The 17,470-nt window shown below is 40.1% G+C and overlaps 8 protein-coding genes across 8 annotated transcripts; 4 read left to right on the top strand and 4 right to left on the bottom strand.

Moving 5' to 3' along the window:
• Positions 1–326: 326 nt before the first annotated feature.
• SGS1 (ATP-dependent DNA helicase SGS1) lies at positions 327–4,415 on the top strand (the record flags this gene model as incomplete). The annotated part of the gene is made up of 1 exon (XM_037286569.1): positions 327–4,415. The coding sequence occupies one exon, from the start codon at positions 327–329 to the stop codon at positions 4,413–4,415; it is 4,089 nt and encodes a 1,362-aa protein (XP_037142464.1).
• A 313-nt stretch (positions 4,416–4,728) lies between these two features.
• Positions 4,729–7,836, bottom strand: GCV2 (glycine decarboxylase subunit P; the record flags this gene model as incomplete). Its single annotated transcript, XM_037286568.1, has 1 exon — positions 4,729–7,836. One exon carries the CDS (start codon positions 7,834–7,836, stop codon positions 4,729–4,731), a length of 3,108 nt encoding a protein of 1,035 aa, XP_037142463.1.
• A 645-nt stretch (positions 7,837–8,481) lies between these two features.
• Positions 8,482–10,122, bottom strand: HG535_0A06760 (uncharacterized protein; the record flags this gene model as incomplete). Its single annotated transcript, XM_037286567.1, has 1 exon — positions 8,482–10,122. The coding sequence occupies one exon, from the start codon at positions 10,120–10,122 to the stop codon at positions 8,482–8,484; it is 1,641 nt and encodes a 546-aa protein (XP_037142462.1).
• A 568-nt stretch (positions 10,123–10,690) lies between these two features.
• MRPS17 (mitochondrial 37S ribosomal protein uS17m) lies at positions 10,691–11,407 on the top strand (the record flags this gene model as incomplete). Its single annotated transcript, XM_037286566.1, has 1 exon — positions 10,691–11,407. One exon carries the CDS (start codon positions 10,691–10,693, stop codon positions 11,405–11,407), a length of 717 nt encoding a protein of 238 aa, XP_037142461.1.
• Positions 11,408–11,483: 76 nt separating this feature from the next.
• On the bottom strand, positions 11,484–12,299 carry RBD2 (putative rhomboid protease RBD2; the record flags this gene model as incomplete). The annotated part of the gene is made up of 1 exon (XM_037286565.1): positions 11,484–12,299. The coding sequence occupies one exon, from the start codon at positions 12,297–12,299 to the stop codon at positions 11,484–11,486; it is 816 nt and encodes a 271-aa protein (XP_037142460.1).
• Positions 12,300–12,447: 148 nt separating this feature from the next.
• On the top strand, positions 12,448–13,788 carry HG535_0A06730 (uncharacterized protein; the record flags this gene model as incomplete). Its single annotated transcript, XM_037286564.1, has 1 exon — positions 12,448–13,788. One exon carries the CDS (start codon positions 12,448–12,450, stop codon positions 13,786–13,788), a length of 1,341 nt encoding a protein of 446 aa, XP_037142459.1.
• Positions 13,789–13,831: 43 nt separating this feature from the next.
• Positions 13,832–14,857, bottom strand: HUT1 (UDP-galactose transporter HUT1; the record flags this gene model as incomplete). The annotated part of the gene is made up of 1 exon (XM_037286563.1): positions 13,832–14,857. One exon carries the CDS (start codon positions 14,855–14,857, stop codon positions 13,832–13,834), a length of 1,026 nt encoding a protein of 341 aa, XP_037142458.1.
• Positions 14,858–15,230: 373 nt separating this feature from the next.
• On the top strand, positions 15,231–17,039 carry SRP68 (signal recognition particle subunit SRP68; the record flags this gene model as incomplete). The annotated part of the gene is made up of 1 exon (XM_037286562.1): positions 15,231–17,039. The coding sequence occupies one exon, from the start codon at positions 15,231–15,233 to the stop codon at positions 17,037–17,039; it is 1,809 nt and encodes a 602-aa protein (XP_037142457.1).
• Between the last annotated feature and the right edge of the window lie 431 nt (positions 17,040–17,470).

The following is a 17,470-nucleotide window of genomic DNA, read 5'->3' as shown; positions in this document are numbered from 1 at the left end:
AGTTATTTCAATAGTGTTACAGCGTCTTTTGGTTTTAACAGAAAATGATTGAGCTGGACAAAGCATATGGGGCTTAGCTTGCATATTGCTTCCTTCTCTTACCTTCAAAAGTCTTGCATCTTGTTTCTAGACTTCTGAATATGGCCGTGCACTTTCGAGGTATCGCGCTGAATGAGAATTGTAAACATCGAGAATATCGGGATCATCGATTTGGAGCAACGATTATAAGTAAAATACGCTTCAACTCTTAGCTGTTAAGGTAGCTAGTATTCTGCATAGGAATCACTTCTCGTGTGGTTACGAAGAAGCTACCCTCATTCAGCAACATGGTAGCTAAACCCTCCAATAACCTCAGAAGAGAACACAAATGGTTACAAGATACCAGAAGTTACCAGGAGGATCAGGAGTTATTGTTAAAAACAATTAACTCGCAGGTTATTAACAAGCGTGTACGAGCGTGTACGAGTCCAGCCGTCGTGATAGGAGCATCTTTAGTTGGCAGCGACATTAAAATTACGAAAAATCTCTCCAAAAGTTCTACTGGCCACAGTGACGAGCGTGTTGTGAGCGACCAGGCTCTGAGACCGAGCGGATGTGCTGAAGTTAAACTGAGTGTACCAATCCCCACTGTTAAGCCGCAACCGATCCCTAATGACATTCGTCCTTTAAACGATGCCGCTGAGGACAAACCATCACAAGTTTCTAAAGTATCTTCTAGGGCATCACCATCAAGCTCACTTATATCCTCAAAGCCTCATTTTAAACTGATAGAGCTACAAAATGCATTTATAGAAGCTTTAGAACAAAAGTGTGCGCTTCTCACACAGAAATGTCAAATTATCGACTCAACCTCACTTTCTGAAGATGCAAAAAGAGTAAAGTTAGCAAATGAGATACATCCACAACTTTCTCAGATACAGTCTGCGCTAGCTACCCTGTCTAATGACCGCAAAGCTGCCTCAGCTAAAATTATCAATGTGAGTTCTACTCATGATGAAGTTGCCACTTCCGAGAAAAATACAAGTACCTATAATACAATAGCCAGTAGTTCAAGCATCCTTCCGAGTCCATCTGAAATCGACATAACAATACCAAATGGCGAACGATTGGATGTTGATGCAGGCCATCACCACGATTTACTTCAAGTCCTGGACGAGGAAGACCACGATACAGCATACGATGCACCCGTCATAATATCCCAAAGAACTCTGCGTGCCACACAAACGATGACTCCACTGAGCCAAAAGGAAGATCTTTCGGATAATCAAGAAAAAGAGGAGAATAATGGTTCCAGGAATTTAAGAAACAGAAGGCCAATAAATTATCGTATTCCAGAGAGAGGTGATCCTTTTGACTATGTAATGGGTACCAATGAAGTCAAAGGTACAGCAAGCGAAAGTGATGTTACCATGGAGGCGGAAGAGGATAATATGTCAGACTATATGTCCACAAGAGAAGAGATTACAGATGAGGCAACACATCAAAGTGATTATGACTTCATTGTTCAGGATAGAATAGAAAATACTTCAGACCATGATTACACACAGAGTGAAGAGGATGCTTCAAGAGATCATACGGCGGCTATTGGCCGAGACCAAAATTTTACGAGAAAAGATTCAATCGAAATCATACTGTCATCTCCGATAAATTCAGCTCGTCATGAAGTCCCTAATGTCGAACATATTGACCTTCTTGAAGAAGACACAAAAGAAGAGAACCTTAACTCTCCATCCGGTGATGGTACACCGTTTGTAAAAAAATTTTGTATGTCCCACTCAGATGTAGAGATGATAGCTACTGATCAGGAAAATGACAGTAGTCTTTCATTTTCAGACATCGATTTAGAATTGTTTGATGAGGAGAGAGAAAACGGGCCAGAGATTGCTAATATCAAGGAGCTTGACGACGATTTGAAAATAATCAATGAAAGGAAACTAGAAGAAGATTCGGCCAGATTCCGACCTTTGATTAAAAAGGAGCATTCATCGTTGGCAAAACATACGGATGTTGAAGATGATCTAGACGACGACTTTTCCTTGGCAGACTTATTAAACAAGCGTGATCAACCGACAGCCAAAAGTGAGAGGTATCCTTGGTCTGCGGAGGTAGAATATAGACTAAAAGAGATATTTAAGTTACCGGGATTTAGGCCCAATCAAGTGGAAGCCATAAACGCGACCTTATCCGGAAAAGACGTATTCGTTCTCATGCCCACAGGTGGTGGTAAATCCTTATGCTATCAATTGCCGGCAATTGTGAAATCAGGAAAGACGCACGGGACAACCATTGTTATATCGCCACTAATTTCGCTGATGCAAGACCAAGTTGAACACTTACTAAATAATAACATCAAGGCAAGTATGTTCAGCTCTAGAGGAACAGGAGAGCAAAGGCGGCAAACTTTCAATTTATTTCTTCATGGATTTCTAGATTTGATTTACATATCTCCAGAAATGATCAGTGCTTCAGAGCAGTGTAAGCGGGGGATAAGTAAACTATACAACGATGGCAAACTTGCCCGTATTGTAGTCGATGAGGCACATTGTGTTTCTAATTGGGGTCATGATTTTAGGCCAGATTACAAAGAACTTAAGTACTTCAAAAGAGAATACCCTGACGTACCGATGATCGCTCTGACTGCAACTGCCAGCGAACAAGTTAGGATGGATATCGTTCATAACCTAGAACTTAAAGAACCTGTGTTTCTGAAACAAAGTTTCAATAGAACGAATTTATTTTATGAGGTCCTAAAAAAGAATAAAAACTCGGTATTTGAAATCTGTAATGACATAAAAACTCGATTCAAGAATCAGACCGGCATTATCTATTGTCATTCGAAGAGATCCTGTGAACAGACCGCGGCGCAGATGCAACGAAGTGGCATTAAATGCGATTTTTACCATGCAGGCATGGAGCCCGAAGATAGGCTTAGGGTTCAAAAGGCGTGGCAGTCAGATATGCTACAAGTTATCTGCGCTACCGTTGCATTTGGTATGGGTATCGACAAACCTGATGTTAGATTTGTTTATCATTTCACGGTACCACGCACGCTCGAAGGCTATTATCAAGAAACAGGAAGAGCCGGAAGAGATGGAAAATACTCGTACTGTATTGCATATTTTTCATTCAAAGATATTCGATCTATGCAAACAATGATTCAGAAGGACAAGAATCTGGATAGAGAAAACAAAGAGAAGCATCTCAACAAACTGCAGCAAGTCATGGCATATTGCGATAATGAGACGGACTGCAGAAGAAAATTAGTTTTATCATATTTTAATGAAGATTTTGATGCCAAACTATGCAATAAGCACTGCGATAACTGTCGCAATAGCTCTCACATTGTAACAGAAGAAAGAGATGTTACAGATGAGGCCAAAAAGATCGTTCACCTTGTCCAAACTCTACAAGATACACGAGTAACATTAATATATTGCCAGGATATTTTCAAAGGTTCAAGAAGCTCGAAAATTGTTCAGGCAGGTCATGATGAACTAAAATTCCATGGTGCTGGTAAAGGGATGATCAAGTCAGAAATTGAACGGATTTTTTTTCACTTGGTAACTATTCGAATCCTACAGGAATACTCCATAATGAACAATAGTGGATTCGCAGTCAATTATGTTAAAGCGGGTCCGAATGCGAAAAGGCTACTTGCCGGAAAGGAAGCTATTAAAATGCAATTCAGCGCAGCTGCGAATAGATCTAAATCAGCTTCTTCAAGTTCAACACGTCCCAGTACAGCTGTTTATTCGTCAGATAATTTGAAGGCCGCCACTATTGCTGAAAGGCCTTCAGTGATTGCGAGAGAAAACTTACAGACATACGTTTATCAAAATAAGAACTTTGAAAATCCCGATAGGCATATTACTCTAGGTCATGACATCCACTACCATTCAACACAGGAGCTGAGCGAGTTGGCATATGCTTACGAAATACTGAGAGATGTATCACTGAATGCTGGCACCCAAATGAACCCCCCAGCCGCCAACTTTCTTCCAGATTTACTGCTGAAAAAGGTGGCCAAGAATCTGCCGGTGACCGAAGCGGAATTTGCTGCCTTAGTTGGTCCAACAGATATTCATCGTCACAAGTTTAAATATTTTAGGAGTGCCATCATAGACCTAAAGAGGCGTAGAATTAAATCATCTGCCAATACGACTAATGAAAGCTGTAGCATTGTTTTGAGTGAAGAAAGCGGTACCGTGTGCGATAGTGCCAATCTCATTAAATCGAGGTTTTTTGATATGGATGGTACAGAGGGAGAAAACAATGCTGCAATAATCAGTCAAATACGGGCAAGTCAATCTTTAGGAGAGTCATCATCTTCGAGTTTATCAAGCTCCCGCAAAAGGAAGACTTATCAAAAGCGCGGTTTTAAAAACTATCGCAGAAACTCATCGAAGAGAAGTTGAATATTTCGCTCTTTTTCGGTCATTGCAACAGAAGACAATACAACAAAAGGGAAGATATAGGGACCCAGTACCCACGAATACCGAGAGTTAGTGAACTTTGCTTCCACTAGTTTTTTGTGCCTAAGAGATAAGACTACGAAAGATCGCAAGTCATGCTCCTTTTGCTTTCTCCATTAATTTTGCTTTTACCATTACGGCCTCAGGGCCAGCACCAAAAAAATCCTGAGAACAATTGCGAAATTTCAGCACTAATTTACATTTTTGTGGTATTACACAATCTATATATTTATCAACTTTATAGCTCAATGCATTTTTACGCGTCATCATTCGCGACCTCAAGTACAGAAGGACATGTACACATCAAATTCATGTCCCCATATGCATCATCTAGCCTTGCTACCGGAGGCCAGAATTTATTGTTTTTAAGAAATGCTAAAGGAAAGGCAGCTTCCTCACGGGTATACCCTCTGGCAGACCAATCTTCTGAAACCAAGTCCTCTAAGGAATGTGGTGCGTTTTTTAATACCTGACCCTTTGGTTCCCCTGCAATGAAGGCTTCAATTTCCCCTTTGATTGCAATCATCGAATCAACAAATCTATCCAATTCTTCTAAATTCTCTGATTCTGTAGGCTCGACCATTAGAGTCCCGGGAACTGGGAATGCTAATGTTGGCGCATGAAATCCGTAGTCTTGCAATCTTTTGGCAACATCAATCGCTTCAACACCCTTCTTTTTATATTCCCTTAAATCTATAATAAACTCATGAGCACAATGCCTGTTTTTGCTCTCTTGCGAAATGAAAAGAATGTTGTAATGATTTTTCAACCTTGTCATCATATAGTTAGCATTTAGCATGGCTATAACACTGGAAAAGGGCAAACCTTCACGGCCCATCATTTTGATGTATGCATATGAGATTGGTAAAACTAAAGGATTACCATAAGGAGCAGATCCCACAGAGTCAATTGAATATTCACTCTTGACAGCCGTAACAATATCAACAACATCATGCTTTGGTAGATGTGGAATTAAATGAGATTTCACACCAATTGGAGCACCTGCAGGACCTCCACCGCCATGAGGAATGGAGAAAGTCTTGTGTAGATTCAAATGACAGACATCTGCCCCCAAATCTCCCGGCGAAGTCAGCCCGACCTGTGCATTCATATTAGCACCGTCCAAATAAACTTGACCACCATTTTCATGGATGACTTTGAAAGCATTTTGTATACCTGGCTCAAATAAACCATAGGTAGAAGGATAAGTAATCATAACCGCAGCAAGATTGTCCTTATACTTGTCAGCCTGGAGCTTCAAATCAGATAGATCTAGCGAACCATCAGTTAGGCAGTTCACAGGTACCACTTTCATGCCACACATAGCAGCGGATGCCGGATTAGTTCCATGTGCAGATACAGGAATTAAACATACATCACGATGTGATTCACCTTTACTTTCCAAATAAGATCTAATAACCCTCAAACCAGTGTATTCACCTTGTGCACCAGAGTTTGGCTGAAGCGAAATTCCATCAAACCCAGTAATTGTACATAAATCCCTCTCTAATGAAGACAGTAATTCTTTATATCCTTCGACTTGATCCACAGGCTGAAAAGGATGAATATTTCCAAATTGAGGCCAAGTAATAGGCATCATTTCCACAGTAGAATTCAACTTCATTGTACAAGAACCCAGGGGAATCATAGAGTTTGCCAATGATAAGTCACGAGATTGCAACCGGTGTAAATATCTTAGCATAGCGGTTTCGCTGTGATGCGTATTGAAGACTGGATCGGTCAAAATCTTGTCAAAACGAGCATATTGCTTAGGAAATACAGGAAATTCATTTCCCTCCGATATGAACTTGGTAACATCGGAAGAGTCTGTGAATATTTTTACCAGATTTACTAAATCTTCTCTCGTAGTTGTTTCATCTAGCGATAACGATACAATATTTTCATCAACAGCAAACAGATTCATGTTATATTTCTCTAGTGCTTTGTTCAAAATTGCTTTAGATGAGGAGTTACCATTCAAATCAATAGTCAACGTGTCAAACCAATTTTTGTTACTTATAGAAAACTTCGAAAATTTAGATTGAATGGCGTTTGCCAAAATTGTTGTCATGCCATAAATTCTCTCTGCAATATCTTTTAAACCCTCGGGCCCATGATAAACACAATAATTTGCAGCGACATTCGCTAATAACGCTTGTGCTGTGCAAATATTTGATGTGGCCTTATCACGCTTGATATGCTGTTCTCTTGTTTGTAAAGCCAAACGCAAAGCTGGCTTATTCAAACGATCTTTCGAAACTCCGACAATTCTTCCTGGAATCTTTCTGTTTAATTTCTCGACAACAGAAAAGAATGCTGCATGCGGTCCGCCGAACCCCATTGGAACACCAAATCTCTGAGAAGATCCTAAAACAATATCAGCTCCAAAATCTGCAGGTGGTTTCAGTAAAGTCAAGGCCATCAAATCAGAAGCGACAGAAAACAACCCTTTGTTGGCATGTAAAACTTCAGCAAAACTTGATAGAACTTCACCAGAAAGTATTGAACCATCAGTAGCAGGATACTGCACCAAACACCCTGCGACCTTGGGATCCTTTAATACTTCAAGGGCGTTCTCAACATGGGATGTATCAATTTCTATCAGTTCGATATCGAATGGATGTGCTCTTGTAAGTAGCACACTCTTTGTTTGCGGGTGAACCCTGGAATCAATCACATACTTGGTCTTCTTCCTTCTAGACAGATTATATGAAAGCAGCATGGCCTCACCTGCTGCCGTACCTTCATCCAACAGAGATGCGTTGGCAACAGGCAGACCGGTCAGATCAGAGATCACAGTTTGAAAGTTCAATAAAGATTCTAATCTGCCTTGGGATATTTCCGGTTGATATGGAGTATACGAAGTGTACCACTCTGGGCTCTCTAATAAATTCCTTTGGATTACTGGAGGAAGAATCGTACCATAATAACCTTTCCCGATTAAATTTTTGACTTTATACTTATTTTTATTCGCGATCTGTTCCATATGTTCCAACATTTCCTGCTCACCAAACCCCTCGGCTGGCGCTTCCAATAGCAAGGGCCTCTTCTTCAAAATATCAGGTGGCACCAGAGAATTAACAAACCCGTCTAAATCTTCGTAACCCATGGTTTTCAACATATACGCAACGTTCTTTGGGCTAGGTCCGAGATGGCGTCTTGCAAAGGAATCCAAGGGACGATCTAGCATTTTTGGATCAGGTCTATAGATCTTTTCATATTGTAGAGAGTTCACAATCGCAACTTGTGGGCCACAATAAGCTCTCGTAGTATGGAGCAGCTGTGTTTGGCGAAACACCCGCCGAGATAGCCTTCCGGGAAACGAGGCTTTACGCAACACTGAGGACACTTGTGATCTCAGCATTATTTCCGAATCAGCTAATCTTATAGTTCTCCAAATGGTTCCAAATAACTCCAAATGACTCCAAAAGCCTTATCTGCACGCAGAAACTGATTCAAAAATCGAGTACGGTCAACTCTTTGTGCACTAGGAAACGATGATTCTAGGTAACAGCCTAAATTATTGGTTTCCTTGCACTTAAATACAAGTGTATAAATCGCCAGGCTCCATTCTCGTCAGCATTCATTATTCGAGAAGAGTGATCTCATGTGATAGTTCTTATCAAACCATAGACAATTCTGACTTCTACGCTTCGGTAACATGGCCTATCTCATCGCATGCTTACGATAAAAGTTATTTTACCTCCGATGCAGTCAAGAAGTCAGAATCTCACTGAAAGAAGTCAATACCGGAGAACAACAAGAAGTAGCCATAATTTGAGCGATTTGGTGATAAACATAGCTTAAGAAGTCAATAAGAAGATTGTGTGCATGCGTCAAGACTCAGAGAGGCCAAGAGCACGTAAATAGTCGTTCGTTGATCGTTGATTGATCGTCAGGCCGTTGGTTGACAGTTGGATGGATGCTTGATAGTTTTAGATGTATATGTTAATATGTATTCTCATCGAAGTAGTGCATTGAAGGAACAGGTGTTATTGTTTGAGGGAAACTAGATTCTGATGTTCTGAAATCGTTTGGCACTTATTGCACCGAGCCACTCGCCGCCTTGTGGTCTCCAGATAATGTTATTTATTTCTTGACCCTTATTGGCGTAGTACATGGCTGGCGTATCGAGCCATTGTGAGTTGTTCTTGGTACTCCACTTGGATACTGCCGGGTCCGCATTGTCGCTTGACAGCCCTGTTATTGAAGATGAGTTTGAATTAGAGAAGGGAGACTTTGCGGGAGATTTCGTTACTGCTGTTTCAGGGTTTTCAGTGTTGCTGTTGGAATCTGCCACGGAATCTAGCCATTGATGGAGGTCCCAATATAGTACTTGACAATCATCACTGCAGGATATGATAACATTTCTTCTTGTGGGGTGCCATTTGATTTGATTCACCGCTGCGTTGTGACCCTGTAGTGTGAGGATCGGGGAGCCGGGGTTTCTCATATCGAGGATTAGAATGGACTGCGAATCCAGCGCAAAAGTTGCAATTACGTTCGGATCAAATGGTGATGGTTCTAAGCGTAAAAGCGCCTTGGAAGAATTATCGTAATCTGCGCCTTGATGAACCGATGCGATAGCACCCACCGACTCCGAGCTGACATTAGATTGTGAGTTTTCGAGGGGGGCATTTGGTTCGTAAATAATCGTGCTATGCGCAAGGCATCTGAGATCAAACACTCTCACACTGCCATCACCACCGCAACTAGCAAATAATTGTGTGGATTGCGTGAGGAATCGTACGTCGAATACTTCACTGTCATGTGCAATCAGTTGTGTTTTGACGTACGTGCTGCTTTGCAGATCCCATACGATACAGGTAGTGTCTATAGAACATGAAATTAAAAGATTGGTATCTATCGGGTTCCAGTGAAACGATGTTATTGGCGGAAGTTCACCCAGCAAACTTAAATGTCCAGCAGTAGTTCCTTGGGAATCATTAATATTTGAATTTTTCGGCGATGACTTTAATGCTGATGTAGATGTCGATGGTGCTCCGGTAGCAGACGTTGTACTTGCTGCTGCCACCGCATTGACATTCTGCTGTTTGTTGTATTTACAGACTGATAAATTAATTCGTTCTTGTAGCGTGTTATCCTCTTCATTCATGTTCCATATCCGCAAAGAATCCGAGCATGTTGCAAACTTACTGGAATGCGTTCCACCGGGCTGCCATTGTATATTGCTTACTGGAAATGTAACACTGCATTCCGCAACTTTATCCCATGTCAACAAATCATCTGTTTTTATAACTTGTAGCCTGTTTTTGTTCCCTTCCAGATACGATCCAAAACAAACGTAATCCCCTAAACTCCAATCTACGGCGAACAATGGATAGTTAGCTTCATATTCGCAAACCACAGCAGCATCTCCGCCGCTTGAATTCCTAAACTGATGAAGATTCGTGTATCCATTAGGTGGGAATATCGGTTGAGAATAGTCCAAGGGAGAGTACATTGGTGATCTATTCGCGTAATGCGACCCACCCGCACTAGCGCCAGCGCCAATACCCGATCCGCTGCCACCAAGTGGTCCATACGAAAACATGCCGCTATCATAACCTCCAGGCACACCGTGTCCGGGCTGCCTCTGGTAACTGCCGAACGATATGGAACTGCGCTTAGAGCCTCGTGAAGTGTCCATAATACTCCGTTATTCAAGCAATTCAAATTGTTGTATATGCTAGCGTTCTCTTATTATGCCTTAATTTATTGAGCAATGTAAAAACCAATGATCGAGAACGTCTACCTAATGATAGGTATCTGATTCTGCTTTTGGTCTTCCCTGTAGGTGTTCTCCGATTTTCTACTTTTTGGCTAAAGGCAAGAAAGTTGAAATTGCCAGTAATTAAATGTAAATTCTACAACTAAAATACAATTAAACGGTCACAGAACAGCCATAATGTGGCGCCTTGTAACCAGCTCTCATTGACACACTTTTGAGAAACATTTGGAAATACATCCAGATTCAAAGACCCCATAAAGAGCCTACAAATGAGATCTTTCATACCATATAATATTTGTAAACTGGTTGATCCGTAGTGTATGATTTGCAAAATTTTTAGTAGAGCTTTTAATAAAACTCAGAGTTGATCGGAGAGATGAGAACATCAAAGCTTAATTGAAGATTTACTAAGGCCCCTGAACCGTTATTCAGCGTCCAATTACTTGGAATTATAGTCAAACTTGAAGGTGCGGTTCGATTTAGCAGGATGGCTCGCCAAAATTTCTTGGGGCTAGTTGTGTCCCAGGGCAAAATGCAAAAGACCGTGAAAGTTCGTGTAGAGACTAAAGTATTCAACAAGCGTATTAATAAGGAATTATTTCACCGTAAGGACTACCTAGTGCATGATGAGGGAGAAATATCGCGCGAGGGAGATTTGGTTCGTATTGAAGCTACCAGACCTTTATCTAAGTGTAAGTTCTTTGCAATCGCGGAGATTATCAAAAACAAAGGTCAACAGTTTGCTTTATATGAGTCCCAGGCCAGAATAAATGTTGCCAAGGAGGAAGCTGCCAAAACTCAGGAATTTATACACCGAAGAGTCCATAGAGCTACAAATGGGAGCAGTATTCTCCTACGAGATATACGTATGATCCAGGAGGCGTTGTCGAAGGGGGAGTCTGTGGAGAGTTTATCTGATATAAAGAATCGTTATGGAATTGAAGAGTTTTCTCCAGAAACGGTAAAACAGTTGTTACAGCTAGATCTGTCGAGCTTGGAAACCAACGTTGCAGAACAACGTGAAAAAATCAACAGAATACAGGAAAGAGTTGATGAATTAACGGGTGATAATGATTTGGCTCTTGACTTTTTGAGAAGCCACGGTGTAGAACAACCGGAGTTGTTGAAGAAAAACATTAGAAGAAATATTCTGAGAAAGCATGTTTTGGTAGAGTTACAGAATAATGCAACCACGAGTACTTAAGAGGTTTTAGCTATTCTCACATGTATATATAATAAAGTAGATTTAAATGCTAAGATCATTCAACTAAATTTCACTATCAACTCTGGGCAGTACCGAGAACTCTTCCACTAGAATTTGAAGTCTGATGATCTGTCGTGTGTAGCGGTAGAGAAAGGTTTGTGCCGAAAATAGACGTATACTCGGTCGTCGATCTTCCCGTCATATCTTCCTCTTTATAGTATTTAACCCATGATGGAATCAATTTAATCAGTCTATCTAATTTTGCTTCTATCTTGATGATAATCCAGCTTGGAGGCATTAATTTGCTAAATAGGGACTCCTTAAAACCAATGAAATAACCTACTAGCAGTCCAAACAGATGTCCCCAGAAACTTGCACCTGGTATAATCAAAGAAATGAATACTAACATCACAAAAGGCATATAGAGGGTTGGAAAAGAATAGGATGTTCCACGAATCTCATACCTAGGATTTACTGTTGATTCCTTTACGCTGAAGTATCCAAAAAGCGTAAAACACCATCCGCTAGCACCAGCAACACTAACATCGGGATAAATTAGTTTCCCCACGATACAGTACATTAACCCTGATAAAAGTGCTGATAAATTTAGAAACACTCCTGTATGCACAGTACCATGCTGGGCTTCAAATATATTTAAAGGACCAAAAAGCGCCAACATGTTAAAAATAAGATGTGTCAACGATAGATGGATCAAAGGATAATTAGAGAGCCTGCCCAAATTGAATATCGATTTTGGTGATAAGCTCATCTTATCATTAATAGGGATCAACTTGTTCAATAGAAAAAGAAATGGAAGGAAAACCATCAAACCAATACTCAAAGCAGATGGAGGCTTTCCATGAAGTGGTAGAAACTTAGACCAGGCTGTCATAATATGCGTACTTCCAGTTGAGATTTGTTTAGTATTGATAAGTTTTGGATTGTGTTTTTATTAGTTCTCAATGGTATGTTTTCATATCATGCCGAGCTTCTAATCCATATATATGGATCTCCTTCCATAATGAAAAAAAATTTCGAGTATGAAAGTCTCTCTAAGAAAGCAATTGAAAATGACCACTGGTGTTAGTGAGTTCAAGAGAGCGAAGAAAATGAGCAATGTGGTTTCGCAATCAGTTGCTGTGGATAAGTTATCCCATGTAAAGCTCTCGAATGAACAGGCGCAGTTGCGCCACAGGATTCTCGACTTTTCAAAAACCCACCTGAGCAATTACAAACCGGGAAATGGCCCTTCATTGTTTGTGATCCAGGGAGATGCTGGTACGGGAAAATCTGTTATATTGAACTCCTTATTCAATGAGATACAACGCCAAGCAAGTCAAAAACTTAATGAAGACGTAGATATTCTCCAAGGGACTAAAAACTATCTTGTGGTGAATCATCCTGAGATGCTAAAACTATATCTTAGAATCAGTAAATCTTTCAAGTATATCTCTAGCTCGTCTTTGGAACGTCCAACCTCATTGATCAATGCGTTGACAAAGCAGAAAACAATGGCAGATATAATTATTATCGACGAGGGACATTTGTTAGCAACCTCAAAGGATGCTTTCAAGCGCTTCTATGGTGAGAACCATCTGAGTGATTTGATGTCATTAGCTAAGGTTTTAATTATTGTTTATGATGATAAGCAGGCACTTAGAATGGGATGCTATTGGGATGAGAACACAAAAAATGGTGCAAATATACGTTCTTATTACGATCAAGTCGCCAAAGGAAACAGGGATTGGTACTATTTAAAGCAGCAATTCAGGGTTGCAGCACCTGCGGACGTTTTACAATGGATTAACTGTATTAGTGTCGAGGGTAAAATACCTAGATTTCCTAAAAGCATTGACAATCTGGGATTTGACTTTAAGATTTGGGATGATTGCGGGGCCATGTACGATTCCTTAAAAGAATTAGACTCGAAGTATGGCCAGTGTAGAATGTTGTCAACCTATGACTTTCCCTACAGACTGGATGGAAAAGACTATTTTGTTAAATGTGGTGAAAACTTTAACGTCCGCTGGGATAGATATACCCCACGAGCCGTCTTACCTTGGAGTGAGAGAAAAGATACCATTGATGAAGTTGGAAGTGTATATACAATCCAGGGCTTTGATTTGAATTATGCAGGCGTCATTCTGGGCAGATCGGTTGGCTATGATGCTAAAAATGACTGTATAAAGCTCAAACCGGAGCTGTATGATGATCGCGCAGGTTTCACTAAAAAGAAAAATATCATGGAGGTTCCCCAAGTGAAACAAAAGATTATAATGAATAGCATCAATGTACTCTTAACGAGAGGTGTAAAGGGTTTATATGTCTACGCTTGGGATGATGAGCTAAGAGAGAGGTTAAAGCGGTCTCAAGAAAAATAAAGAAAGGGATTCGTTAGGTAAGATTAAGTAGTTTATAGAGTACCTAATGAAGTTTACTTTTCGAAGGCAAACGCTTTGTTTTCATTTTTCCAATAGCTTCGAAAGTGATACCACCGAATACGATGATGATACCTGCCCATTGAATAGGATTTACTCTTTTTCCGAAAACCGCAATGCTTAGTATCATAGACATCATCTTTCTGGTGACAGTAATCATAACCAGAACGAGAGAACCGTATTTTTCCAGTGTATAAAAAATGAAGCATTGCCCAATCGCACCGCAGCATGCATACGTGAAAAGATAGTTTAAAATCTCTGGATCCTTCCGTAGAAGAACTTTGGCTTTTTCCCATTGTTGACGATCTAGCACCTTCAGATATAGTGCATTCCAAATAATTATGAACATGTTTAGTGCGAACATCAGATGAGCTCCAGTAATTTTTTTTTTGGAACTTTTGTTAACTTTTGGTTTATTGCTTTTAAGAAGATTATCTTGAGTTGCATTGGTCATCCCATCTAAGAATAAACTCAGCAACAAGAGCACATATCCCTTTGTTCCATGTCTATCACCAGAACCACTTTCAATAGACTTTGGTTTCCAACCTCCCACAGTGAAAACCACCACTCCCATGCTTACAACTAGCGCAAGCACTTTCATTTTCCTTGGAATTGATGTTCTATACAGAAGCAAATGCACAAGCAATATAGGAATCATTTTGCATGATTTGGCAAGCATATATGTGAGATACTCAACATGGTGTAATGAATAACTAGCCAATGGTGTTGAAGTACTTTGAGTAAAGGATATTAATGCAAGTTCCTTTCCATGATCAAAAATGAAATCAAATGGTTTATAGCCCAATTTCCGCCACTTCAGATAAACCCCTCCAACAAGCATAGCAACACTGGCTTGCGCAATGGCAATTACAGAGGGTGCTTGAAATTTTTGATTGCTTTCTGGCCATACTCTGGTACTTAAGGGCTCTTGAACAAGAGCCCATGTGAGGAAGCAGGCATAAACGCCGAGAACACAGAATAGTAACGTAAAAATTCCTTGTTTCTGAGGCATCTCCTGCTTGTGATCGAACTTGAAACCTTTTAACACCAGATCTTCACTAAGTGAGCCTTATCGCTATATCGTTCAAAGACAGAACACAACTCAATTGTCTCTAGAAACAAAATTTACAGGCTAGCACTAAAATTGAAATGCACTGAGTAGAGAAGAGTAGAAAAGTAAGAGCCTGTAGCACAACATGAGGCAACTACCCATTCCTTTCGATATAATCTCAGATCTAATCGCTTCTCTCTATGCAGCTTGAACACGTAACTGATGATCTAAAATTTTTCAAGTTGAAATATATCAAATATTGGAAATTGAAGATTTAAAGAGCACATACTAGTATATTTAAAGAGAGATTACCGCACTCTTGCCGCTATCTAACATGGGTATCTTTTCCCCAATATCAGCAACCTATGGTGTGCGTGTAGACCAGTTACTGGAAACCGCTGATGACTACCGCAGATACCATTCGAAACTGAATAGGAAGTTACAGGGTTTGAGACATCGCTGCCAAGTTGTAACAAAAGATACTAGGAAATATTCAAGCAAAGAAAAATATAGTAAATTCGATAATACAGAATATGACCACAAAAATAAATTGTACGGTGTTCTAGTCTTGTTGCATGCAGAAAGAGATTTATCATTGGTTGAAAGACTGAAGTTAAGAGCTCGCCAAAGAGGTAAGTTCAAGACCAGCGAGAAAAGAGTTTTGCGTACCAGACTTAGAAGGGCGGTTCAGACTACGGAAAGATTGGTTAACTTAACTAAAAACGAAGGCCAATGGGTCACTCGTATGCAATACCTTATTTATCGAAAATTGGTGCACGTTGAGTATCTAGCACACGGAAATCTCTCTAAGAACAAGGATAGCAAAACTATTTCGAAAGAATTATCATTATGCTTTGCAGCCTTGTCGCACTTGCGTCAATCAAATTTGATTTCTGAAACTACATTCGATTTTTTGCAAGGAACTTATGAGTACACTCTGAAGCAACATGCTGGGAATATTCTTTCAACAGCCGAACTTAAAAATTTTGTCGTTACCAAGGTTGGTGAAGCACATGAAACTGATGATGAGTTGGCAAAGTTGCTATTTTCGAATGGCTACAAGATAGAGCTGCAAGATATTAAAAGAGATGATACGGGCTCTCTAGAAAAAATCCAATGGAGAGCATTTACTGCGAGGATTCACGACCTGCAGGTTGAAAACTTCATCCAAGAAGCGCAAAGCATTGTGATAAAAAATATCTCTAGTTTTGATGATAAGTTGTCAAAATGGCAGCAGGCCCTGGAGAGACAGGAAGAACGTATTGAGAATCACGAAGCGCAAGAGGAAGAAGAGGAAGAAGAGTTTGATGGGGTTGAAAGCTCTGAGAACGATCAAATATTACTGGCCTTTATCAAGTACAACATGCTATTCACTTCAATCTTGAGAGATAACTATCTTTTCAACCAATTATGGAATCAATGGACAAAGTTGGGTACTTCTATGCCATCCAAATTGACCAAATATAAGGAAATTGAACGTATAGTTAACAACCTATTGAAGTATCTACAAGATATAATGGAACTTCCAGGCGTTTACTCTGATGATAACCTTTTGGCGCAGCTTCAGCTTTGCAGAATACATTTCAAGTTGACCTTGAGCTCAGGCTGTCTAGCTTCTATTTATCAGTCCAAGGGCGAATACATGAAATCTTTGGCCCTGCATCTTGATGCGCATAAACAACTCAGTGCCTCACTAAGAGATGTTGGTGATTTAAACGAAATAATTGTTCCAAGCGACATATTATCTCAAAGAAAGATAAACTGCTTACAACACTTGATAAAAACAGGGTGGACTAGCGTTCTTGCTCTCGCTCAATATGAGAAAAGGCTTGCAGAAAGGGAACAAAATAAATATGAGCCCTCATTGATTGAGCGATTAGATTTTGGCTCTGTCAAACCAGAAATGATCAAGTTAGATAATATGTTTCCATTAAGGCCAAAATTGGGACCAGTTCCCAGTAAACCAACCCTTTTCGATTTAGCTTTTAATTACATCAGCTATGAAACGACAGACGAACAAAAACAAAATGAAGCAATTACAACTGAGCAGTCAGCAGCATCATTTCCAGATGAGAAGGAGCGTGCCCAAACACAGCAAGAGTCAAATAAAAAGCGCGGGTTTTTAGGAATCTTCAGCCGTTGAGTAATTCTGCTCAAACGATCGTTATGGTATTTTATAAATGCTCTTGTATATCGCTTAGGATCTTCAATTGATCAATATACTCTCAAGAATAGAAAATTAATGCCCACAGAGTGCAGGCGGACCGATTTCCGGACACTCAAGGAGCTCGCATATGAAGTGGTTACATCTTAAACCTTGTTACTCACACGACCAGGAAGGGCACTCTTGCTCCCAATCCTGAACATGATTCAAGGTATCTTAACCGAAATTAATCAAAAGTGATGAGTCTTTGAGACCTCTCTTCGGAGTTGTCATATTAAGGCTTTTCATTAGTTTGTACGCTCTTTATTTCTTCTTTTACGACTAATTTATTGGCCTAATCCTACAGTCATCTTTATCAATTATACTTTTTTGAAATGTAGTATGTACTTCTATACTCTGCCTTACTATAT

This window comes from Zygotorulaspora mrakii, chromosome 1, assembly GCF_013402915.1.
Source record: "Zygotorulaspora mrakii chromosome 1, complete sequence".
NCBI classification, from domain to species: domain Eukaryota; kingdom Fungi; phylum Ascomycota; class Saccharomycetes; order Saccharomycetales; family Saccharomycetaceae; genus Zygotorulaspora; species Zygotorulaspora mrakii.
Note: the sequence above shows the minus strand (reverse complement) of the source record. Positions and strands in the feature narration are given on the sequence as shown.